Source organism: Dermacentor variabilis, chromosome 3 (assembly GCF_050947875.1).
Source record: "Dermacentor variabilis isolate Ectoservices chromosome 3, ASM5094787v1, whole genome shotgun sequence".
In the NCBI taxonomy this organism is placed as follows: Eukaryota; Metazoa; Arthropoda; class Arachnida; order Ixodida; family Ixodidae; genus Dermacentor; species Dermacentor variabilis.
This window is the reverse complement of record NC_134570.1, coordinates 2,842,950-2,869,906: the sequence shown is the minus strand read 5'-3', so window position 1 is coordinate 2,869,906 and position 26,957 is coordinate 2,842,950. Positions and strand designations below refer to the sequence as shown.

At 47.5% G+C, this 26,957-nt stretch overlaps 1 protein-coding gene across 1 annotated transcript in view; it reads left to right on the top strand.

Moving 5' to 3' along the window:
* Window positions 1–26,957, top strand: part of LOC142575083 (monocarboxylate transporter 12-B-like) — a 180,700-nt gene that overhangs the window by 68,930 nt on the left and 84,813 nt on the right. The window contains exon 2 of the mRNA XM_075684065.1: window positions 8,604–8,820. Coding sequence (XP_075540180.1) covers window positions 8,625–8,820 — 196 coding nt within the window. The 5' untranslated portion in view covers window positions 8,604–8,624. The remainder of the gene's footprint in view (window positions 1–8,603; window positions 8,821–26,957) is intronic.

Sequence of the window (26,957 nt, the reverse complement as noted above, 5' to 3'; positions counted from 1 at the left end):
TCAGTTTTTGTGACAAGTAACATGCTAGTATTAGTGAATATGCCGACCCTTCTAACGAGAAACTTTCTTTGCCTCTTCCTTCGACTTTTCCACTGCTGCTGCTAGGGAGGCGATTCAAAGCGTGCGCATACTTGGCAGGAGTGCGGCAGAGAGAGGAAAGGCGACACGAGAGAGAGAGTAAAACATCTTTATTAATAATATTTGAATGGTGAGAGCAGTGTGGGAGGAACCCTCAGTCCAGGGTCCCTAAGAAGATTCTGGCGATGTTTCGAGCCCGTTGTATCACAGCTCGGAGGACCTCGGGAGGTCCGTCGCGGAGGGCATCGTCCCACAGCTCTTTGTTGCGTAAGGGGTAAAGGAGAGTTGGCAAGGGAGGAAAGAGGTTTGCAGTGCACTCAATCGCGACGTGGAAGATTGTGGGCGAGCTGCCACAGTCAGGGCAACGATCTGCATAACAGTGTGGGTAACTTTATTGAGAGAGACAAGATTAGGGAAAGTTGCGGTTTGTAACTGGCGAAATGCCACTGCTTGCTCCCGCGAGAAGGACGGCGGTGGTGCGGCGTGGGTGCAACGAATGCGTGTATAATGACGGAGTATATCTTTGAAACGGAGCAAGGGATTCTCCACTCTGAACTAGTCGCCTCACCACGCCGAGTCGCCCGGAGGGAAATTTCTCGGGCAACCGCATGTGCGCGTTCGTTACCCGGCAGCGAGGTATGACCAGGGGTCTAGAGTAGGTGGATGCGGCGAGGTGGGGTTGGTGTATTTTGCGGGATCTGTTTGAGAATTTCGTGCGCCGCTCTCGGGATGCCATTTCCTGATAGGAACGCCCGGCATACCTGTTGCGAATCCGTCAATATATACTCTTCCTCAGGAACACGGATGGCGTATCGAATTGCAAGAGCAACACCGAGAATTTCTCCGTAAGCGGCATTTGTTCCGCGCATTGCAGCAGAGTCTCTCAGGAATTCGGTGCCATCCAAAGCTACCGAGGTATAGCCCTCTTGAATGCGTGATGTGTCCGTGTATAAAGTATGTGTTTCCGGGATGTTTGCAAGCATGCGGCCAATGTATCGTACACGGGCTTTGCGTCGCCCTTTGTCATGCTCGGGGCGCATATTACGTGGCAATGGATGAATACTTAGTGCTTGGCGTATCGCTGACGACAAGATTGTTGGACGGGTTTCAGGCTCAAGGGGTGGGACAGAGTATCCTAGCCGTGTGAGAAGATGGCGGCCAGTAGGAGTGAGTAGGAGGCGCTGGCGATGGACGACCAAATGTGCCTCTAGCAGCTCGCCTAGTGTGTTACGTGTCCCTAAGTTAAAGAGACGGTGTGTGGAAGTATAGTTCGGGAGGTCATGGGCCAGCTTCGTCGCTTTGCGAATCATTGCGTCTATGCGAAGTTGTTGCGCTTGGGTCAACCGCTGAAATGGGAGATGGTATGTAAGGCGGCTGATCACGTATGCTTCCACCAAGCGCAGCAGGTCGTCTTCTCGAAGGCCTGAGCGCCTGTTGGAGACCCTCCGGATCATGGCCAGAATTGGCTCAATCTGTCTGGATAGAAGGGAAACAGTGTAGTTTGACCTGCCATCCGCTTGGGCGTGTAGGCCGAGGATACGAGCACGATTAACCTGTGGTATCGGTGTGCCATCCACGCGCACAGTGATAGGGGGAGTAGAGGAACGGCTCGGGGGCGAATGATTATGAGCTCCGACTTTTCCGGAGCACATCTTAAGCCGCATTTTCTCGCGCACTCGGAAACTGCATCGACTGCTTGCTGCAGTCGGTCCTGGATGGCTCCGCCGGAACCCCGTGTCGACCAGATAGTAATGTCGTCCGCATAAATAGCGTGGGCGACATCAGGGATCTGGTCGAGTAGCCGGGGGAGCCTGCGAGCGCGATATTGAATAGAGTAGGGGAAAGAACTGAGCCCTGGGGTGTCCCACGTTCTACAAGGCGAATCGTACCGGATCGATGCGGTCCCATTCCTACGGTGGCTGTGCGATCTCGAAGAAATGTGCGGATATAGTTGTACATACGAATTCCACAGTCTGAATGCGCAACATTGGGAAGGATGAGGTCATGTTCAACATTATCGAATGCCCCTTTTAGATCTAAGGCGATGAGTGCTCTCGTTTAGGCGGACGACGGAGGTCCTATGACTTCCTCCCGCAATTGTAAAGGCACATCTTTGGCAAACAGACGAGCCCGATATCCGAATTGAGAGTTAGAAAAGAATGATTTTTCTTCGAGGAAGGGCTGCAGACGCCGCAAGAGTACATGCTCCATGAGCCTACCAATGCAGGATGTAAGGGAGATGGGTCGTAAGTTTTCAACCTTAACAGGCTTGCCCGGTTTGGGGATCAGTGTGATGTCGGCGTGTCGCCATGCTTGGGGAAACATGCCCTTGCGCCAGCAATCATTGAAGATATGGGTGAGGTGGTTAATATCCGCGTCACTGAGGTTACGAAGAGTGGCGAACCGGATGTGGTAGGCTCCCGGTGCCGTGTTGCGGCGTAGGTCTTGTAGGACTACCCGCACCTCGTCAGATGTGATGTCTGCATCGAGCAATTCGTTCGCCTCGCCTACATAAGGATAGTCAGGGTACTGCGGCGGTGGTCCTGTGGGTTCTGTGGGTCCTGTAGCTCTCTGAGGAGTGTCGAGACATCGCCCCTGTACTCGTGCATTAGGATGTGCAACTGTCGCAATGTTTTCCCCTTTGTTGTGGTGGGATCTGTGAGTGAGCGAAGAATCGACCACGTTTTTGCTGTGCTTAATGTGCCTGAGAGGCGATCGCAAAATCCTCGCCAGTTATTCCTCGTAAGGACCTCTGCATACTCCTGGGATTCACGTGTAATTTGATCTATACGTTTCCTCAGTTTGCGGTTGAGGCGTTGTCGTTTCCATCGTCGTGTCAACCCTCTGCGGGCGTTGCAAAGATGAAGTAAATTCGGATCTATGTCTGGTGTCTCGGTTGTGGTGCGCAGTGTGCTCGTGGTGGCCTCTAGATCTTGTGCGAGAGAGTCAAGCCAGCGTTCGTACCCTTGGCGCTCAGGCGCGTCCTGGCGACGTTCCCTGAATTTCGCCCAATCCGTTATACGCACATTTCGCTAGGGCCTGCGCACACCCCGTAATGACAAGGTGGTCGCCACAATGTAGTGGTCGCTACCAAGGTGCTCATCTAAAGGCCCGTGCGCAACGACTGGGCCAGTATAGCGCACGAAGGTAAGGTCAGGGCAGGTGTCACGAGGTACGCTGTTGCCCATCCGAGTGGGGTGCTATGGGTCGGTAAGCAATATGTATCTCATGTTACAGATAAATAAAGGAATGGAAGATAATAATGATAATGAAGATAATAAAGGAATGGAATAGAATGGAATGGAATGGCATTGCATAAGCGCGTCCCTTTAGCCTGCGATTTAACGTAACCCCATGCAGCATGCGGAGCGTTAAAGTCGCCGGCCACCACACAAACCCGTCCAAACCTACCAAATTCTGTTAGTAGGTGCTGAAAACAGTGCGTTTGCGAACGGGGGGAACTGTATGCATTGAGTATAAACAGACTCGCGCCTCGTTTACCTTGCGTAATTATTTCCAATATTTGGTGAGGAATGTCAGTGTTAGTGGTATGCATGCGACATGTAACATGTTTCGAAACTAAGGCTCCCACAAGAGGAGAGACACCCGAGAGCATGCTGTAGCCGGATAAAGAAGGGGTGCAATTGACTTCCTGTAAGAGGATGACATCGGGAGGGTTCGTGGATGTGGCAATATACTGCTGTAGGGAACCTCGTTTACGGCGGAATCGCCTGCAATTCCACTGCGACACCACTAGTTGCTCCGCGTTACGCGGCGCCATCATCATCGCGAGAGGTAGCAGGCAGTCGTGCATAGGGATGCGGGCGCCGGGTGCCCACATTTGAAGGTTGCGGCCGAGAGCCTTGGTCGGAAAGCGCGCTTTCGTTGTCACCGATAAGCTCAGGAACTTGCATGCGTGCGAAAGTGCACTCTATACATGATTTCCCTTGCTCCGTAATCCCTATTTGAAGGGCCTCCATTTGGCGTTCTATCCTGGCCAGAGCCGCCTGCATACTAGTGCTCATGTCTGCCACTAGCGCGTCCATTTGTTTTTGCAGGCGCTCACAGCGCGCCTCCATGTCACGACGTAGGCGGGCTATTTCTATTAGAGGATCGGGATTTGGTAACGAATTGGTAATAGGGGAAGGGGTACGGAGAGATTTACGCGGCGGAGCGAGCTGTGGAGGACCCTCCGCCCGACCTACCTGCCGAGGCGCCTCCATTGGCGTTTTCTTCTCCGGGGTCCACTGCACCCCTGAAGGGACCAGGGTCCCCTTGGCTGGGGCGTTGGTCTGCAGGGCCTTCTCGTAGGGTTGTTGGGAAGATGGGGAAGGAGGGCGCTTCTCTGGGAGGCGCACCGATGCCTCGCGGGATCGGGACCGAGACTTGGAGCGGGTCCGGCACTTGCGACGGGATCTCGAACGGCTCTCCGACCGGACTTTTCTGGTCTCCTTCGTTGGGGCGCGCGACGTTCGCGTCTCCGCCGTATCTGTGGTAGTGGTCGGGTCGCTGGAGGGTTGGAGTTCACGCTGCTCTTTCTCGAGAGCTTTCCGCACCCAAGCTTTGTTTAGTGTCTGCCTAGCACGCCACGGGCAGTGTGTGGTGCACGGATGTGACGGGGTGGGGTTGTCAGTCCCGCACGTCGCGCAATTGACCACGTGCGGCGTAGGACAGTAATCAGCCCAATGGCCGAGCTTGTGACATATCTTGCAAACCAGTTCGCGGGGTCGATGGGGGTAGCAGCGGAGTTCTGCACCATTGAAACGCACGCAGAGAGGCACGTTAAATCCTTCAAATTTTACCAACGCAACGTTGGTTTGACCCATCATTCGTGCTTGAAGTATTTGAGTTCCAGGAGGCACAAACTCATCCACTAGCTTGGAAGACGGTGTACCGGGCAAAAGGCCAGGAACAATTCCCTTGCATGAGTTGTCTGGTTCCGCAAAATATGTCGTGATGGGATAGACCCGTTGACCAAGGTTCAGCTCCCTCACCTTGTACAATGCGTCGGCTACGTGTGACTAGGGTGTGCTGATGATTGCCAAGTGCTACTGAGGTCGCAGTCGGAATATGATGTCCTGACGATCCTCGGTGGTCAAGCCGGCTGCACTCCATAGAGCACTGGCGAGTTCTGGGCACGTTCACTTATCGAGACAAAGTCCTCCGTGAGGCCGCAGAATCTTTTCATCCTGCAAAGGAAGTTCAGGCAGGTTCTGATTCCGAATGCGCTTGCGTACAGTAGGCTGGGAGGCGTCCGGATTGCCCAAGATGTTCTCGGAGGGTTGCGTCTTAGCGCGCATTTGACGGATGCGTCGCTTATGTATGACTGTCTTCCAACAGCCACCTGTGTCGTCGTCAGTTTTGTCGTCGTAAATGTTCGGAGCAGCATCTTCCTCCATCCTTTCCCCGTTCGGACTGCCCACCTCTCGCTGTTGGGAGGGAAAATTGGCGACGATGGAATCGGCGGCCACTGCCACGGTATCCACCTCGGGCGTCGTTGTTGTTGCTGAGGAACGCGTGGCGGCGTTCTCCGTCGCCGATTGCGTTTTCTGCTCGTTGGAAAATGACGTTGCGGTAGATAAATGCTCCATCGAAACAGAGCGGTGAATTGGTCGAAGGCCCTTTGCACGCCCGTTTAGAACATGGGCCCCGGAAGAGCTGGTCCCTTGGCGCTCTTGGTTCATGGTGTAGAAAGCACGCCAAGGCAGCTATGGCCCCGGCAGGGGCAGCCGCGTTGGAACTGCTTCAGAGCTGTAGAGGTGCGCAACAAAGTCCCGGGAAGAAAAGGCGATTGGTGGGAAACGGCGAGAAAGCCGCGACACGAGAAATTCGTTTGCACGTTCCCATTGACGGCCGTCACAATAATGACCTCTGGAGTTTCCTGGGCGTCGCCCCAATACGCTACCGATGGCTTTAATTATCTGTGACCCTCCCGCAGAATCGTTACAGAAACTACAGCGCTTATCTTTATACCAACGTCCAACAGTCCAGAGGGGAGGTAGCTAGAATGGTAGAGAAGGGGCATCATAAGAAGCCAACAAACACTGACACCAAGGACAACATAGGGGAAATTACTTGTGCTTAATAAATGAAATAAAGAAGCTATATATTAATCGAAATGAAAGTGGAGGAAAAAACAACTTGCCGTAAGTGGAGAACGATCCCACAACCTTCGCATTTCGCGTGCGATGGTTTGTGGGATCGTTCCCCGCCCATGGCAAGTTATTTTTTCATCCACTTCGCGTGCGAAGGCTGTGGGATCGTCCCCGCCTTCGGGGAGTGGTTCTTTCATCCACTTTCGTTTCCATTAATTTATCTTTTATTTAATTCATTTATTACGCACAAGTAATTTCCCCTAAGTTGTCCTTGGTGTCAGTGTTTGTTGGCTTCATTAATATGACTAATAAAAATCGGGCCCCTTGGTTAACCCCCTTTCTTCTCGTTCATTCCATAACAAGGGTCTCGAATCCGGCAACATTGATCCCTTCAGATAGCATGTGTGGGTTTATTGACCGGTTGCCTTCACCTCAAAAAATCACGTTCTCATGATGCCTGCGGCAGAAAGGATGTTCCACATCCACCACCGAGGTTTGTGAGTGGTGGCGCTCGCTAACACTCCCAGGGTTCTACTAGGAAACATAAGTACCCAAGAAAGTGGATGGGAAACGTCGCCCCGGTAGCTCAATTGGTAGAGCATCACACGCGAAATGCGAAGGTTGTGGGATCGTCCCCACCTACGGGGAGTTGTTTCTTCATCCACTTTCATTTCCAAGAATTTGTCGTTTCTTTATTTCATTTATTAAGCACAAGTAATTATTTCCCTTATGTTGTCCTTGGTGTCAGTGTTTGTCGGCTTCTTATGATATGACTAATAAAAACCTGGTCCCTCGGTTAAGCCCCTTTCTTTTCCTCTTTTATTCCCCTTTCCCCCACCCCTGGCGTAGGGTAGCAAACCGGATGCTCTTCTGGTTGACCTCCCTGTCTTTCCTGTCCTCGCTTTCTCTCTCTCTCTTCTCGTTCATTACATAGAGAAGGGGTAGTGAGAAGAGGAAGATAATGGGGAGAACCGACGCAGTCACGAAGCGAGCGAATGCGCCGCTCGCATACTTGGGGAAAGGGCGGCAGAGGGAGAAGGCAAGGAGACGCTATGAGACAGGTAGTGCTTGTGAACAAAGTGGATAAAAGTACGGTACTATAGGTTTCTGATGTTTCGGAAAAATAAACACCATGGAATTTTGTCAAGCGGTCAACCGACGCGGGGCGTGCCAACGCAAAGCCGCATTAAAGGACCGTAGCGTCTAGGCAACACTACGGAAGCCTCCGTACGTCAAATCAACACTTCCGTGCCCAGCGCGGTAGCGTTGTGTCTTTTGTGTTGCTCTAGGCAGGTTCGATCCTGACCGCAGCAACCGCATTTCGACGGGGCCGAAATACATAAGCGCTCGTGTAGTTATGGCGTTTTTCACTGGTCGATCTGGAGCGGCCGCCGAAATCCTCGAGCGAGCGCTCGGGTTTCACAAAACCGCATCGGCTGCCAGCGGAGCGCAAAAGCGCTCCGCGGGGGATCTGACAGGAAGTCTGCGTACACGTGACACAAATCGGTTCCGGAAACCATGCCCGACCTCCGCTCTGTACGTTTCTACGGCAACCAAAGTCGCCGGTTCCCGTGCGTAATTTGACCGCGGCAGTCGCAGAGTCCTCCATTTCCATGTCGCGCCCGCAAGGATTGTGCATGGACAACGTGCATAGAAGGCTTCGTACATCACCTGCGTCACCTAGTATTCGCTGTCGTCCGAGCTCTCATCGCTAAACGCGAGCTCTGCAGCAGCCATTTTGAGCGCAACACAATGTTGCGCGTACCGACGGATTTCGCTCGAAGACGGAAGTCACGCGAGCTATTTCCGCCCGAATCCGCGCGCAACTGAGAGCGATCCGGCGCGGAGCGAGTTGGTCCGAAATGACCAGCGGAAAGTGCGAACCTGCTCCAGATTGACCAGTGAAATTTGGAATAGTTGCCACAGAGCAAGAAGTCCTGCTCCGAATCGACCAGTGAAAAACGCCATTAGATTTAGGTGCACGTGAATGCAGGCCAAGGGATCAAAATTCACCTGGAGCCCGCCACTACGGCGTTCCTCGTAATTAGATTGAGTTTTTCGGCACGTACAGCAGTATAAATCAGATAATGTTTAACACGTCCGCCACGATGCGATGTCATGTGAGGCAATGACATGACATTGCTATCCTTTTAGGGGCTTATGAACAATGGCGCCCAACAAACACGTCTCGCTGTGTGTTCTATTTACTACGCAGGCGAACGCCAGTGGGGAACTCAACGTAACGTTTACCATCCACTAACCACTCTCGAGTTGCACTGAACGTTGAAGAAAGTAAACATTGGCCCTCAGCATCACTGCTGATTCTCGTCCATCAAACCAAACATATCACAGAAAGCTTCGCTTATGACGATTCCCACAGTGCGTAGGATCCGCATACTTTTTTTTAATCGTGGACTTCCGTTTTCGCAGGACGGCTCCCGGGTCGTCGTGATGCTGCCCAGAAATGGCGTTGACTCCCACCAGAGTTGGCTGGTGGCGGCATTCTCCAGCTGGTTTCTGTTCATGGCGTGCATAGCGCAGCGCGTCTTCGGTGTCATCTACGTTGGCATCTTGGAGACGTTCCAGGTCACTAGACAGGAAGCATCTTGGCCAATGAGCATCATAGACCTGCTTACTAGCCTCTCCAGTGAGTTTGAACCACGCTGTTGAACCACTGAAGAGTTACAGAGATGCTATGACTATTGGCCAAAGTATTATATGCTCAATTTACGTATTTCTTGTGCTTGGCTAAGTAACACCTGGAATTCACTCGAATGAGTGGTTAAATATACTCATACCTGCTGTGTGGCTGATGTGGCACACGCTTCAATAAATATATTATGCAAGAAAGAAGTGAGGCGTGCAGACAAGACACAAGAGTATAGAAGTGGACAACACGATCGCCGACTATCAACTGAAGGGAGCACTGAGGCGAAAAAAGACACAAAACTCATCTGCGCATGCTCAGGAATGGTAACACCACGTGTCAGTCGGGTACACGTGCCGGTCTACGTGAGAGATAACTGTTAAGGCACTTAATCTCTTCCTTATGTAAAGTAATCGAAGGCTGACTCACGCACGCACTTCCACCATTATAGATATGCCATGCCTCTACCATAATACGCGTATCTTCATTCCTATACCTGTACAATATCGCGCATTCATCTAACTCTGGCGTCCAGTTACAATCTCGGCAATGTAGCGAAAGATTAGAAGGCGATCCACCGGTTAACGACCTTTTATGTTCCATTAGCCTCTGATTGATACACCGTCCCGTTTGCCCTACGTAGAACTGGCCACAGCTGGCCACAACGACGAAAAATACCATGGCGGCACTGCGATCTAACTGGGTTGGGCCGCGTCAAGATCGCGCCGTTACAAACTGCTGGCCATTCTGCTAGGCGGGGTCGTTCGTAGTGCTTCGCACGCTGTTGTTTACGATTAGAACGCTCTTTACGATTAGATAAGGCCGCAATGCGCGTGCATTGCGGCCTTAGTGTAGGCTTTCATTCTACGAAGTTATTGTACGGTTCTCTTTAGAGAACCAATATTTTTCTTGTTCTTCAAGCAGTATGTATCCCTCATGTGTATTTTTGCGAATATAGTTTTTCATCAGAAGGTCTTGCGAAGCGCAGACAGAACAAACATAAGTAAACGTCTTGCTTGCCACTTCAAACAAAAAAAAAACATATCGGCCCCATCTGGTGCCCTTTACTCAGATTTACGGAAAGTACTGTGATAGAAAAAGAAAAAAAAACCTGCAGTGCAACATACCCTTCATGTTTCCGTCTTCCTCGAGTAAGAGAACGCGGAGGTAAGTGGCACGGTTTTTTTTTTTTTTATTGCGGAGGGAACTCGGGTGCCGAAAACAGTTTTGGGTAGCGATTATATATGACAATTTTTCGCCCGTAAGCCGTGTGAAATTTTTTGTCCAGTCCATGCTTAGCCACAACAAGAAAACTCAGTGCCCTTCCACTCTGTGAAGAAGGATGACAGGCAAAGCTGTGTGTGTGTGGGCCCCTTAATGGCGAACTGCACCTCCGCCGCGGGTCGGACCGGCATTGTACCATCTTCGGCATGTTTTCCACACGCGGACGCGATACTGGGCAAAGTAGCTCTTAACAGGTTCGTTTTTAAGTGGATGTGGCGTTGCGCTGCTAAACTTGAGCTCACGAATCCAAGCCAGGTCGCGGAATTTGATGCCAACGAAATGCAAAAAAAAAACTCGTGTAATTCTGTTTAGGTGGACGTTAAAGAACCTCAGGTGGCGAGAACTGAACAGGGTGCCTCATAAGCATATCACCCCTCCCCCCCCCCCCTACGCTAGAATTTGTTTAATAAAAAACAAAAGAAGGTAGCAGCGTTCTTCGGCTTTTTTCTAGGGGTGTAAACGGAAGAAATTATTCTCGGGTCTGATTTATGAGAAACGCATGTTACGCGTATCTTACATTTATTGCCTAATGTAATGTTCCCAACTGTATCTTCGCTCGACTAACCAGCTACTGTATCATAAACGGCTGCTTTCACTTATTGTGCGCTATCATAACGACAATAATGAAACAAAGGAACGGCACACCTCACATACACCTAGATATATTTATTTATGTGTTTATTTTACCCTAAGGGTTTGCACATAACAGAGGTGAGGTGCATATTACAGACCAAGATTGGAAAAATAGTTGATACAATAAATAAGAAGCATAAACAATCACCAAATTAATACAAAAATCAAATGAAACAGCCGCAACTAAGATAAAGCAGAGAAATTTGAACATCTGAAACTAAAATAACAACAAGCTATAAACGGAAGAACAAATTAAATACAAATAGTTAAGCAATGTTAAGCATATGTTATTCAAGAAACCCTTAAAGTGCGATTTATCCGTGACAGCTGTAGCTGCTTCTGGCAGCTGATTCCATTCGGAGGTGGTTCTAGGTAAAAATGCATGTGAATAGGTCACAGTTCTACAACGAGGAACATCAACTATTTAAAGGTGGTCTATTCTAGATGAAATGCAAGGAGGGGATTTAATGAACTAATTTCGGAGATTATTGTTGTGATGGTAAATTTTACGAAAAGGAGCGACCCGTGCTATTTTACGCCGAATCGTAAGTTCTAGAATGTTAAGTAGTGACTTCATCACGGTAACACTGGCTGTGCGGTCATAATTGGATCAAATGAAGCGAACGGAACGATACTGCACTCTTTCAAAATGGTTTATCAGTGTATTACTACCGGGATCCCAGATAGTTTATGCGTATTCAAGTGACGGACGAATGTAAGTCGTGTATAACTTTTTTTAAGTGATCGGGGTGCGAAATAGAAGTTTCTTCGAAAGTATTGAAGTGATCGGTTAGCTTTGGTGATGATGTACTTCACAAGATGGTTCCATGATACGTTACTACAATTATAACCACTGAGACATTTGTAAGATGAAACAAGAGGCGTATTATGAAGATGATAGTGTGGTGATGCTAATAAGGTGCGAGATACGCGCATTTATTTGCATTTCGAAATGTTCAATTACATGTTCCACATTTGACACCAGGAATGTATGGTATTTACGTCGGTCTGAAGCAAGGCAACATCGTCATGGTTAGTTATTTTCTGATAAATTACACAGCCATCCGCAAATAGGCAAAGCCTTTATGAAATGTTATCGGGTAGGTCATTCACGAAAATTTAAAAAAGAAGGGTCCCAATACAGACACCTGGAGAACACCTGGTAGCGCTGGCTGGACTGAGGAATCAACAATATTTGCGGAAACAAACTGAGTGCGGCTAAAAAGGAAAGCTAGAATCCAGTTAAGAACATTAGGATCTAGATTTAATTGGCCGAACTTGAAAAGTAGTAAATGATGACTAGCCTTGTGAAGTGCTTTAGAGTAATCTAAAAAATACACTCTATTGTAAATCCAGAATCAAGTAAGAAAAGCAGGTCGTTAGTAAAGACCAGAAGCTGTGTTTTGCAAGAAAAATTCTTGCGGAAGCCATGTTGTCAGGGTGTAAAAAACTGGTACGACTCAAAAAAAGTAACAAGGTGAGTGAAAATAAAGTGTTCAAAAACTTTACATGGAACAGATGTGAGTGAAATTGGACGAAAATTTGTTTGATTGCGTGTCAACCCAAACTTATGAACTGGCACGACCTTACCTATCAGCCAGTCTTCCGGAAGGCTATACAGCTGCAGGGACTGTGAAAAAATGCATGCCAGAATGATAGAAGAGTATTCAATAGTATTTTTTAAGAATTTCATACTGATGCTGTCAACGCCACATGATGAGGTTTTCAGTTTCTTAATGACTGCACGAATGCCCTAAGAAGTAATAAATATGGCGTCCATTGGCAAGTAATAACGTAATGACAAGCTATCAATAAAGGGAAAATCAGACATCTGCCCGTTCGTAGCAATTGCTGCAAAGGAAACCCATACGGGTTCCTCGAAAGCAAAGCTTCAGAGTTGAAGCGTTTTTCTTCAACTCTGAGGCTTTCCTTTCGAGAAACCCGTATGGGTTTCCTTTGTAGCAGTTGCTACGAATGGGTTTATGTCTGATTTACGCTTTATTAATTACTTCTCTCCACCTTGCGGGTTTCCGCAGAACTACAACGTCCATGACAAGGTATGTTAACAAGGCAATGGTAACTACTGGGCGAGAAAAAGCCCTCACAAATGTATCATTTAAGACAGACGCGCAATGTACGCCAGGCACTGGATGTCCTTCCGTTGTTATCAAAGTTATTGCACTGCGCTCCATTGCCACTCCAAAATTGTCTAGAGTTATCTTTTAGCATATTTGGAAGGGTGCGATTAAAAAAGAAAAATTTAGATCGTTTCATTTCAGATAAGTCAGTTGTGGTGGCAGATTTATAGGCTGACCGACGTTTATCCGACCGAGATTTGATATCAGCGTGATAAAGACTTTTCTTACGCTTAGAAAGACGGTTTATGTATCTGTTGTACCACGGGGCGCTCGTATTCGAAAAAAACTTTCTTGATAGGAATTTATTTAAAGGTTAGTTCTATAATATTCGCTTCATATAAGTCGCAGTTGCTTTGCACAGATCGTTCAAGGTAATCGGACAAGAACTCATCTAAAAAAAGCATAATTCCTTGTTAATTGCGTCGAAATCCGCTTTTTTATAGTCGCGTATTGTTTTCAGATGCTTTCGCGCGCCTGAGAATGGCAGGGAAATCTTTGCTTGAATAATGACATCATCACTGACACCAGGCGTATTAGACACACAAGATACAATTTCCGGCGATGATTTCAAAGCTAGGTCAAGAATTGAAGATATATTATTTTTAACGCTTGTAGGAAAATGAACCAGCTGTGTCAAAACAAAATCAGAGCAGATGTGAAGGATATGGTCCGTTTCACCTGAATTAGGCGATGATATGAGTGCGACTTTGACCTTATAATGTTAAGAAAATTGAAATCACCAAATCGAATGACTGTCGCTCCGGGAAACAAAATGTTTACGTTATTTAGGCAATCATGAAGGCCGTCACAGAAATTGGATTACCCAGAAGGAGGGCGGTAGCATACACCAGCGACATTTTTTTTTAAAGCCAGGTTGAGGCAACACCATGTTGCCTCCAAACTAGACTTTATAGCAGTAGCGCAGCTTTCAACTTCCACGTTTACAGCAAGAAGAACGCCACCGCCACATCGATTGGGCCTATCACAGCGAAATATTTTGTATTTTCTTTCACAGCAAAACAGCTCTTCGTTTGGTATTTTATCAGAAAGCCAAGCTTCGGTTAACGCGACAATATCAGCTTTAGATTCGTTGATCAATGCATCTTTCTTCGACAGAAGGCTGTGAACGTTAGTAGAGAGCACAGTGAGGCTGCTATTGTTAGCGGAAGCGCCGCCACCCCTGGCTCTCTCCCAGCGTCCCGGTGGAGCGAGTGCGCGACCAGAGCGAAGCTGCCGCGGGGAGAAATTGGCGGCATTGGCTGACTGTTAAGCTCTAGGATGTCACTTGACATTGTCATCTGTGCGGTTTCAATGCGAATTGAGTGTCCATGCATGTCCTTCATTAATTTGTACATCTCCGTAAGTTTATCATTCATTGGACCCGGATTGCGCTCGACATCGCCGCATATTAACAGCAGTAATTCACACAAAGACACTAATAAGGCTTCTGGGCATGGAAGCACCACGATACAGCGGTCGTCAGACCGAAAGGTCACAAAGGGTAGTTTTTTGAAATAACTTACCTGCAAGACGCAGGGGAGCATGAATAAGTACATCCTTCGGCCGATGCTTCCATGCCTGCTGCATGAGCGCAACATGGTTTTATTGGGCACGTTGGTGCCGCTATTGTCATGGTCGATGCCGATTTCGCTGCGGTGCGTTCCCATCCGTTTCGTTCGATAAGCCAGGAATAACGACGTGAACTGCAGGTCATCGGTGGCTGGGTGGTAGCCAACTAGATGCGGTTCCCAGTCGCAGGGACGGTGTCGCAGCAGTCCATGCTAAGCTGCAGCAAGGTACCGGCCCTGGCTGCACTCAAGCACTCGATGACGACCTGCAAAACGTAGGGAAGCATGAATGAGTATATGCTGCGGCCGATACTTCCATGCTCACTCATATATTTGTAGTTCTGCTCTGTTCGTTGAAAAAGGCAAGTGTGGTACTACATTGGGCACCCAGTTTGAATGGGTTACAATCTTGCAGACATAGTGAGGCTGCAAAAGAAAATGTCTTCCTCGCCTGAATCAAGTTTGCAGCTTTACAGGCTGTCCCAAAACGGGGCGTTTATATTGAATGATAGCCAAGAACTTGTTCAGCAGAACCGATTAGCACCCGTGCGTCAATTCTCTCAGGAACTGGTGCGCCTCGGTGAACAGCCACGACTCTCCAGCAACACGATCATTCGGAATAAGAGTCCTCACTTGCATCGGCTTCTCACCTTCGAGGCTTTAAAATTGCTGTTATTTCTTACATTCGAACGGAAACGGCTATTCAATAACATTTAATAGTGAATTCTGAAGTCGAATATGACCTGAATAGCAAATACCATTCGATTAGACTACATGTTTCTACTTCATTTCGCCTGCTGGCACGTTGGAGGAGATCGCCAGACAAGCAATGGAGATTACTTTGGCAAAGACTTCTCGGTCTCCCCGATTGAGTCTGCGTACACAGGCAATATATTGTCTCTAACATTGTTGTTCATATTAACGTTCAATAATTCCCTTGATTCCTTTTCTCCGAAAGTCTATTGGTTAACCTGGGGCTCGTGCAACTTTTAAAAGAAACACGCTTATTCCAGACGGTAGTTCTCACTTTTTCAATCAGTGCATTTAGAATATTTTATAATTTTTCTCTTGTGTACATGTCGTGGAGATGCCATGTCTATGTAACCTGAGATTTACATAGAAGTACAGTGGTCATCTGCATCTATTCGCGCCACGCAGCTAATGAACCTGGTTTATTTCACTATATTTCTTTTTCATTGACCATTGCCCTTGATCAATATTCCACCAAGAGGAACCGCGCGTCAAATAACAAGACATCAATAATATTTTATCATGTAGCTTCATGTTGCAGATAGGCGGCCTCTATGGCAAAAATTACGTGTTAGATTTAGAAAACAATGTTAAAAACGGCAGTTCACCAGGCTAAAACTACAATTGGTACCGGCCGACAAGAGTCGCGGGCGCACCAATGCAAGTAAAACCATAAAAAATTTTACTGCACAGATTTTTTCAAAGAAAAACTGGGCATCTACCAGCGTACGCGCAACGAACGCGCGCTCGCTAGTAGACGACGCACTTGACAACGACAGCAAAATTGAAAACGTCGTGTTCTATAATAGATGTCAGAAGTATATACACGCAGCGTAAAGGTGTTAATATAAATCTGCAGTGGAAATAAAGCACTATTATGAGAGTGTACGCGCGTAATCGGTATCAGGGCCCGCAGCGAAATTACGTTGAATCTACCGCGAAGTGCGTCTGCACCCCAATCTATTTCGCGCACAGCACCCTCGCAAAATTTTTCCACACGCGGCGCCTCAGCGAGAGAGCGCCGTTTGGCCCACTCTACCGACACTCTAACGTAGACGCCACGACTTGCGATTTTGGTGCCTTCGGCGCGCCAAAGATAAGCCAAAAGCCTGTTTCACACGATCCCGTTTTCGTCGCATTGGAAGTGCGATTTTCGCGGCTTGCGACGAAAATCGCAGTTGCAGTGCCGACGCCTCGATTTTCGGCTGCGACCACAGTGGCTGCAACCAACCGGTTAAGCCTGTTTCACATTATGCGATTTTCGCTGCACAGGAAATGCGATTTCCGTCGTTTGCGACGAAAATCGCAGTCGCAGTGCCCACCCCCCGATTTTCGGCTGTGACCAACCGGTTGGTCGCACAGTCATACCATCGCAGCGGTCGCTGCGCGCTGAGAGCTATTTCGCCGGTTTGTTTTGAAAAATGGCGTCTCGCTCAACAAGTGCAATGTGTGGAGACGTGGGTTGCCGAATCCGGTACGTACGCGAAGGGACAACAACAAAACCTGCACCGCAGATTCCATTCTTCCATTTCTATGCGTTCGTTGACACGCTACGCAGCAAATGAAGTGCATTTTCACGTTTGCTTCGTACGCCTTTGTGAGTTGGGTGTTCAATCCCCACGAGACGACATGGCCTTTTTGGGGTAGTTACAATTTTCTTTTGTTGAGTGGCATACAAAAATCGCCGCGTACGAAGCACCTTAAATAATTTCAACCTCAGCAAGGGCAAATAACAAGGATGCAAAGTACCCGAAGTTTCAACGTAGTGCTGAACACGGTACTGTTCAGTTGCTTTTTCTTGTCGGCTTCCAAGAGTGACTTTCCTGATGCATCTTGAAAGGTTATCTTACCTCACTTATTAAATTTTACATAGAAAACGTGTAGGCTATCGTAATCAATTTTCTGCGATAGCATTAGCTCCATGGCTTGATTAAACAGCTTCGTCAATTTGTTTTCGAATATTTCATGCACGTTAAGTTGCATCTCTTCACTGGAGATTTCTTTTTCTTGCACAGAAACCAGTAAACCTTGAATATATTGCGGACTTTGTATCCTTACTGCACATGTATTAACATTTGTTTTGAACGATAGTTAACGCTACAGTTGGTAAATTATTGGCTTGCTATAGTGGCATAGTGACAACGCAGCCTCCTGCACAATCATGTAAAACTCGTGCAACAATGCGAAAAGCAGGCAAACAGCCTGTTCTTGTGTAGACGAAACGGTAGAAGACGACACGTTATAACAAATCAAAACTGTGCAGTAAAGTCAGCCAGTTGCATCTCTTTCTGTGAATATTTTAAGCATAAATGGTTCTCGCACGTCCACAGCTAATCAAGTGTGCAGAGACTTCAATGCTTAACATGTTACTAATAACACTTTCTAATAAGTTTGTGATCCCATTTATTAGTGTGTAAACTTTTATAACGATATCTTCGGTGATTACTACCTTCAAACTAATAAAGCACTATGCTACTTGCAAGAACATCTAATCCTTGGATTTTAAAAGAAATTTCTGCACTTGAACTATGCACAGTGTCTAGTTTATTTAATTAGGGACCACAAACAATTTCTTGTTTTGCAGTGGTGCTCTTATTGCAAGTTTTACCTACATACAGGCAAGAAAAAAGAAACACCTGTAGACAATGAAATTGTTCAATTTATTCGCCTGCCACTGTGGCTATAGCATTCAGCTGCTAACACAAGATGAGGGGTTCAATTCCCAGCCGTGGCAGTCGCATTTCTATGGGAGTCATAAGTAAAAAAATAAAGCTCTTGTGCTTTTAGTTCATCATTATTTATTGAACCCTTAAACTTTGCAAGACTATTGCACAAAGGGGCATGCATATGTAAAATCTAACAAGCAATACTAACGCCAATCGAAAGCAAAGGGCACAATTGTATAACAAGCATCTTTTCTGATGTTTCAAAGGTGTAAAGATTCATTGCACCAATATCTATTGTTCAACAACACTGCACAATTAAGCATGGTCAAATATAGTAAACACTCTCTCAGGTAGCTGGTTCTACAGATGTATAAATGTCAAGAGACATGAATGCTCATACTAGATATGAGTGAGCCATGAGCAGGAGTAACTTTATTACAGGGCATTGTGTAATACCATTTATGAAAGAATAAAGAGAGTGAAGAGGCTTTTAATACAGTACCTCATGCTGCTCTAATCGGAGGAACGCTGAGCAAAAAAATTGGCGGTACAGCATGTATGGTAAACAGTTCCTTTTTGAAAGACAGAAAATTTCAGGTGAGGCCGGAGGTAAATTTCGCCCACCCACACCAACAACACAGACACACGACAACAATTACAACAGTCTATCGAGTACTACCGTCTATGGGAAAGCTATGGTACACAAAAATTAAGAATGATGCAACAAGCTCTTAACATGGCAGACTTTCTTCGCCAGTCTGGCCTCTTATTTGCTGATTAATCGGTTTACATCATACAAGATGTGGACATCATACAAGATGTGAACGTGCTCGGCAAGGTGCGCTGCAGTGACCACAGGATGGTAAGAACTCGAATTAGCCTAGACCTGAGAAGGGAACGGAAGAAACTGGTACATAAGAGGCCGATCAATTAGTTAGCGGTAAGAGGGAAAATAGAGGAATTCCAGATCAAGCTACAGAACAGGTATTCGGCCTTAACTCAGGAAGAGGACCTTAGTGTTGAAGCAATGAATGACAATCTTGTGGGCATCATTAAGGAGTGTGCAATGGAAGTCGGTGGTAACTCCGTTAGGCAGGACACCAGTAAACTATCGCAGCAGACGAAAGATCTGATCAAGAAACGCCAATGTATGAAAGCCTCTAACCCTACAGCTGGAATAGAACTGGCAGAACTTTCGAAGTAAATCAACAAGCGTAAGACAGCAGACATAAGGAAATATAATATGGGTAGAATTGAACATGCTCTCAGGAACGGAGGAAGCCTAAAAACAGTGAAGAAGAAACTAGGAATTGGCAAGAATCAGATGTATGCGTTAAGAGACAAAGCTGGCAATATCATTACTAATATGGATGAGATAGTTCAAGTGGCTGAGGAGTTCTATAGAGATTTATACAGTACCAGTGGCACCCACGACGATAATGGAAGAGAAAATAGTCTAGAGGAATTCGAAATCCCACAGGTAACGCCGGAAGAAGTAAAGAAAGCCTTGGCAGATATGCAAAGGGGGACGGCAGCTGGGGATGATCAGGTAACAGCAGATTTGTTGAAGGATGGTGGGCAGATTGTTCTAGAGAAACTGGCCACCCTGTATACGCAATGCCTCAAGACGTCGAGCGTACCGGAATCTTGGAAAAACGCTAACATAATCCTGATCCATAAGAAAGGGGATGCCAAAGACTTGAAAAATTATAGACCGATAAGCTTACTGTCCGTTGCCTACAAACTATTTAGTAAGGTAATCGCAAATAGAATCAGGAACACCTTAGACTTCTGCCAAGCAAAGGACCAGGCAGGATTCCGTAAAGGCTACTCAACAATAGATCATATTCACACTATCAATCAGGTGATAGAGAAATGTGCGGAATATAACCAACCCTTGTATATGGCTTTCATTGATTACGAGAAAGCATTTGATTCTGTCGAAACCTCAGCAGTCATGGAGGCATTACGGAATCAGAGTGTAGACGAGCCCTATGTAAAAATACTGAAAGATATCTATAGCGGCTCCACAGCCACCATAGTCCTCCATAAAGAAAGCAACAAAATCCCAATAAAGAAAGGTGTCAGGCAGGGAGATACGATCTCTCCAATGCTATTCACAGCGTGTTTACAGGAGGTATTCGGAGACCTGGATTGGGAAGAAATGGGGATAAAAGTTAATGGAGAATACCTTAGTAACTTGCGATTCGCTGATGATATTGCCTTGCTTAGTAACTCAGGGGACCAACTGCAATGCATGCTCACTGACCTGGAGAGGCAAAGCAGAAGAGTGGGCCTAAAAATTAATCTGCAGAAAACTAAAGTAATGTTTAACAGTCTCGGAAGAGAGCAGCAATTTACAATAGGCAGCGAGGCACTGGAAGTCGTAAGGGAATACATCTACTTAGGGCAGGTAGTGACTGCGGATCCGGATCATGAGACGGAAATAATCAGAAGAATAGGAATGGGCTGGGCTGCGTTTGGCAGGCATTCTCAGATCATGAACAGCAGGTTGCCATTATCCCTCAAGAGAAAAGTATATAACAGCTGTATCTTACCGGTACTCACCTACGGGGCAGAAACCTGGAGGCTTACGAAAAGGGTTCTGCTCAAATTGAGGACGACGCAACGAGCTATGGAAAGAAGAATGATAGGTGTAACGTTAAGGGATAAGAAAAGAGCAGATTGGGTGAGGGAACAAACGCGAGTTAATGACATCTTAGTTGAAATCAAGAAAAATAAATGGGCATGGGCAGGACATGTGATGAGGAGGGAAGATAACCGTTGGTCATTAAGGGTTACGGACTGGATTCCAAGGGAAGGGAAGCGTAGCAGGGGGCGGCAGAAAGTTAGATGGGCGGATGAGATTAAGAAGTTTGCAGGGACGGCATGGCCACAATTAGTACATGACCGGGGCTGTTGGAGAAATATGGGAGAGGCCTTTGCCCTGCAGTGGGCGTAACCAGGCTGATGATGATGATGAATTGGTTTACATCGACATCAGTAATAAGACCAGAATCAAGAAGTACCCCAGATTGCACATTGTGCTCCACATAGCTGGACAAATATATCCACAAGTCAAAAGCCACAAATCTTTGACCAGTGTAAGACGAAGATGGCAGAGCCAGTACGTAGGCGAAACAATAATGCCATTCCTGGACACAAATTCTACACCCAGTGAAAAGAATAGTCTCAAAATCATGGGGAGTGGACGAGCGGATACTATGGAAAATCGCAGATGCTGTACTTGTGTCTAAGGCATAGTACGATATGAACTATCAGCAGCGCACAAAAAAGACAACTCATCGAACACAGGCGTCGGGTACTGACAAGTCTTTCCAACTTTACCCTTCTGGAAGACCTCTACGAGAAAGAGCAAACGAACAAGCACCTAGGCAGAGTAGAATTGCAGTCTGCGGCTCAAATTCTTCGCTTCAAAACCTCAGAACCTGTTTGCAAGATACTATGCCAGCTATCATGTCAGATGTAAAGATTACTACCACTGCCTTCAAAAACACAACCTCAGGAGCACCTAAACCTGAAACATAATAGGCCCATATGGTGCAATATGGGGGCAAAAAATTAAATTAGGCCAGGAGACTATATGCAATTGCCAAACAAACAGAAGAGGTTGTTAGTCATGACACAAACAAACATCAGGCACATACAGTAGACTGATGTGGCAATAACAGTGTAACAGTAGTACGATACTACATAACATAAATACCACACAACCTGAAAAGCTGAACTGAGAGCAATCACAGCAGCACCTGCTGTGCAAATTTGCATACTACAACATCCTCATGCCTGCATGCATTCACCAGGAACTGTCGGGGCCTACACATCACACAAGGTTGTCAGGAAAATTGGGAGATTGACATGTGACTTGCAAGCACATGGCCAAGAAATTAAATTAGACGATACATAGCCATGCAGATATTCCAGGACACGAGTGGGCTCATGAGCCCAAGATAAGAAATCAAAACTGGATGAGTTGGCATGGATTCATTATTAACTACAGCGAAAAAAATAGACAATTTACAAGATCAAAGCACTCTGTACATTCACTTCGTTCTTGTCTATTGTCTTTCTGTGGTGCTGTAATTAATGAATTCATGAGATTGCACAGAAGAATAACGCCCCTGCCCAAGGTCCTCATTTCACATCCAAATCTGTAACACTCACACACATACACCCACACACACGTAAATGTTGCAAGGGCGCATAACATGAAGCAGTATCAACAGGATGACACTAGAAAGAGATGAGGGCTATACTCCAACTAAGATTTATTGTAAAAATGAGGCAATGTGTACAGTTTACCAGAAAAAAGAGACAGCCTGAAGATAAGGCAAAAAGGAGGGGTGTTTGATGCAACCAAACATAGGTAAAAGTGTTACAAAAAGAAAAGCCAGATAAACATTCCAAGTGTATCAGAAAGCAAATCACTACAATTGTCAATTATGCATGCCAGCACCTTTCAAGAAACACTGTCCTTTTTCCAATAGACAGACTGACAGCTTGCTTATGCAAACGCAATCTTCCTGTTCCATGCCACTGAAAAAGAAAAAAAAACTTGTTTATTGAAAGATAGCCGCATGTGCATGAATCACCAACTGAGCAGTAGGTGATCTCAAGGATTTCTTTCCCAGGATTTGTATGTTTATTTGTGTTTTCTCTCTTCTCCCCGTTTTTGATTGTATGGTTTCATAAGGCACTGGTCTTTATCAGGCTTTCTTCCTGTACTACTTTCTGGTAACCTTTATAAGTCACTGCATTCTCACAATAAACCTATTATTTAAAAGTTAGCATGCCCTGTTCTTACTGCTTTACACTGTTTGCTCTTGCAACATTTGCCCAAATAAAAAATTATATAAGGTACACAGAAGCATTATAAGGGCCATCAATGTGACGTGTTGCAGTATAAAAAATAAAGAATAGCCTGGCTGCAAACAGCACCACAGAACAAATAGGATGAACAAGCAAACCGGGATGACCGAAAGTGTAATGTGCACACCGAGTAAATGCTGGTTGACAGGCAACAAACCGAACATACACCAAAAGAAGAAGCAAAAATTTATGTGTGTTTCGTGACAGGAAATGCATCCAGTTCACGAAGGCCATGCTCACAAGATTTTCCCAGCGTTTCTAGATCTACATCTTCCACAATTTCTCTAGGCAGCTGATCTGCACAGTATGCTAGCTTCTTCCTCTACGATGCACGTTCAGATGTCGAGGGTGCATTGTAGAGGAAGAAGCTAGTATTCTGTGGAGATCGGCTTCAGGTTCGGACTCTCGACGCAGGACGCGATGAAGCTCATCAAGCATCACATTGTTGACTGTAATGCGCGGGACGCGAGATCCATACTAGGTCTAGATCTGGAAAAGGCCTTTGATAACATTTTTCAGTCGTTCGTTTTAAACACAATGTGGAGCCTTAACCTGGGAAGCACTTTCATTCCTACACGAGATCTTTCCTGTCAGACGGAGAAGCCACCCTTAATATGGGGGCCTGACTTCAGACATGATCAAGCTGGGGTCTAAGGGGACGCCACATGGGGCAGTCATAACCCCAACCCTCTAAACCTCGTCATGATTGGTCTACCCGGACACTCTCTGCTATCGACGGTATTGGTCATATCATATACGCAGACGATGTTACCATCTGGTGTACGGGAGGTAGTGACGGACAGGTAGAGACGGCCCTACAAGAGGCGATTGATGCTACCGAGAGATACCTAGAGTCCACGGGGCTTCGGTGCTCACCGCACAAGTGGGAACTGCTATTTTAACGACCCAAGCGCAGAGGCCGGAAACCAAAGGGATGGAAGCCACTCGCCGAATGCGACATGAAACTGCGCACAAACGACGGAAGCTATATTCCGGGGGTGGATGCTATCCGGATTCTCGGCATGATGGTAGAGTAAAGTGGTTCAAACAACCAGACAGTGCTGCGACTCACTAAGAAGATGGACAATGCCATCAGCCTAATCAGAAGAGTGGCCAACCGGCAGCAAGGCCTCGGAGAAGATAACCTCGTGAGATTGGTACATGCTTTCGTAATGTGTCATTTCACTTACGTCGCGGCCATGCACAACTGGCAAAGATCGGAGCGGGATAAACTCAACGCATTAATCAGGAAGGCAATCAAGAGAGCTCTCGGCCTCCCCATATACACTCACACGGAACGCTTACTTCAGCTTGGTATGCATAAACGCTAGAGGAAATAGCGGAAGCATAGGAGAGGGTCCAGTTCGTCAGGCTATCTACCACACAAACTGGAAGGCACATCTTACAGGAGCTGGGCGTTCCCTTCACAGTCATCAAAACAAATTCCGCAGAGAATTCGTTGGTCTCTAGCATAAAGGTGTTCATTCTTTTTAAAGTGAAGCTTTATATGCCTAGACGAAACACTTGTGGTCCGACCACAGAAACACACTGCAGGGCATGAGCCATTGTTCGGGGGGTATGAGCCATTGCATTCATCTTACGTGACAGACAGATTGAAATTTCTCTTTGGGTAGGCACAGAAATATTTATGCATTTAAAACATATACATTTATCTACGTATTATTGTAGGGAAGGGGAACTGTGATGTTATTGGGTGCAGGATCACTCCAGAAAGAGGCAGAAGCAGCACGCAGAAGCACAAACACACATCAGACTTGTATTGACACACATAACACACAGAAAACGGCACACACACGCAACATTTTCCCAAAATACCTTCTAGATGACGTGTAGCTATATATCTGTATCAGTCAAATGTTATCGGCCTACAGTTCAGGCAGAAGCACGTGTCGGAGACGTCGTGGAAACGATGCTGGCCAGCAGGGTCGGACAGCAGTGTCGGCCAGCAGCGTCGGCCAGCAGTGTCGGACAGCCGGGTCGGACAGCCGGGTCGGACAGCAGGGTCGGACAGCAGGGTCGGATTGCCTCGCGGAGCTCAGGTGGCCCTGCACCACAGTCGATATGCCGGAGCCTCGGCGTGCCCAGTTTCCCTCCGGCGGGGTTTGCACACGGGAGCCCACAGCAGCAGTCATCGAGTCACGTCCACAGCTGGCGGGGTAGCCCTATTGCCGCTCAACCGAACGCTCGTTCACCCAGGTTCAGAACCGCCAGCCCTCCTGGACCAGTTACCGAACAGACGAACTGGGCGAGGCAGCCTCTCAGTGGGTGGCAGCGTTGATTTGGGTGAGTCGTAGTGACGCGCGCGGCGATACCTCCTTTGTGCCGGACGCCCAACGAGGAAGCTCTTTTCCCTCGAACGCCGAACCTCGCGCACTGCTCACGCCACGGGCCACACTCTCTCTTTAGCCGAGCTTTTCGAGGCGCCACCGTCGACGCTCAGAATTCGGTGTCGATGATGATGATGAGGGCCCTCACTCATGGTGGTGGTGGTGGTGAAAAGCATTTATTGGGCTATATATACAGAGAGGTGCTCGGGGAGAGACCTATAGTTGATCGCGCCCCTTGCAATACTGGGCGGAGTCTCTCATTCCGCGACCCCGTTGCTCTTGACCGCTACGCAGGTCCGCCGAACTAGGGCTTGCTGGGCCGATAGTTCCTGGCAGCCGAGTAGGGCTGCCTCCCAGTCCTCTCGGGAAGGGGAAGGGGTGATGGGGGAGAGAAGGATTTTGCCTGCATGCCCAAACCATGTGGAAGGTGTCGGCCACCTCCCCACAGAAAGAGCAGCGGCCGTCAAAAGAAGGATCAAAGTGCTTGAGAACCGCCTGGCACAGCAGGGTGTTTGTAAAGTGCCTAAGGAGAATTCGTTCGCCAGCTTTACCCAGTCCCTTCATAGGAACCGGGTAACGGCGGTGTTCGGCACGATAGTGCTCAGTGATGTCTTTAAAAGAATGAAGAGGGCTGTGATCTGGGTCAAGGTCCTCCCAAGTGATGCCTGGTGCCCCGTAAGTGAGTGCGCGGGCTGTCTCATGGGCGGCTTCATTACCTGGCATGCCTTGGTGGCCGGGGACCCATATTATTGAGCGATGAGTTGGATCGTAGTCGCGAATACAGCGGCGAAGAATTTTGTCAGCGAGGGGAGTGATCCATCCCAATTGAAAGTTACGACAGGCTCCACGGGAATCTGTGAGGATGAATTTAGAGTCGGGATGGGAGGCTGCGAGGGAGATCGCCACCTCCTCCGCCAGCGTTGAGCTGGGTGCTTTGAACTAGAGGCCGTCCACTTGTCGTTCCTCGTGTATGATTGCAGCCGTGTACCATCCCCCCTGGAGTGGTTGGGGCCTGCAATATCGACGTAGAAGACGTGTTTCTTAGAGCCATTGTGGCGGTGCAGGGCATCCGCCCGCGCCTGGCGCCGGCCATTATGGTCCTCCTTGTTCATCATAGTTGGAAGGGGTCGAACTTTAGAGGGCGCGTCTACACAGTTCGGGCACTCGAACCCTTTGCATCGTATGGTGGTCAATTTTAACATGTAACCGGTCTAATCGGCGGCGACCGGACACGGTCTGGGCGAGACGCGTGTATTGGTTAACGAGATGCGCCTCGCGAAGTTCCCGATAGGTGTTTACCACCCCCAACGCGAGAAGAAGCGCGTTGGAAGTGGAGATCGGGAGATCGAGGGCTCTCTTGAACATTTTGCGGAGTACTACCTCCAATCAATCTTCATCATGTTTCCGTAAGCGTAGGTATGGGGTTGAGTACAGTACTCTACTAGTTACGAAGGCATGTGCCAGCCGCACCGCATCCTTGCTTCGAAACCCTCCTCGCTTGTTGGAAACGCGGCGAGCCATCCGGCCCACCTGGTCGCCGACCTTGCGGAGTTTGGCAAGAGTTGTGCCTGCCTTGCGGTGTTGATTAATGAAGAGACCGAGTATTCGAATCTCCTCCACTTCTCGGATGGGGCCTCTGGCGAGAGAAAGCTGAACTGAGATTTTGCATTTCGGGGAAGTTCGAATATGCACATATTGAGACTTGGACGGGGAGCATTGGAGGCCGCAGTACGTGGCATAGTGGTCTACTATGCTCTTCGCTGCTTGCAGACATTCCTTCATCTCTCCTATGTTTCCCGTAGTGGCCCAGATGGTGATGTCGTCGGCGTACAGCGCATGCTGAACACCATCGACACCCGC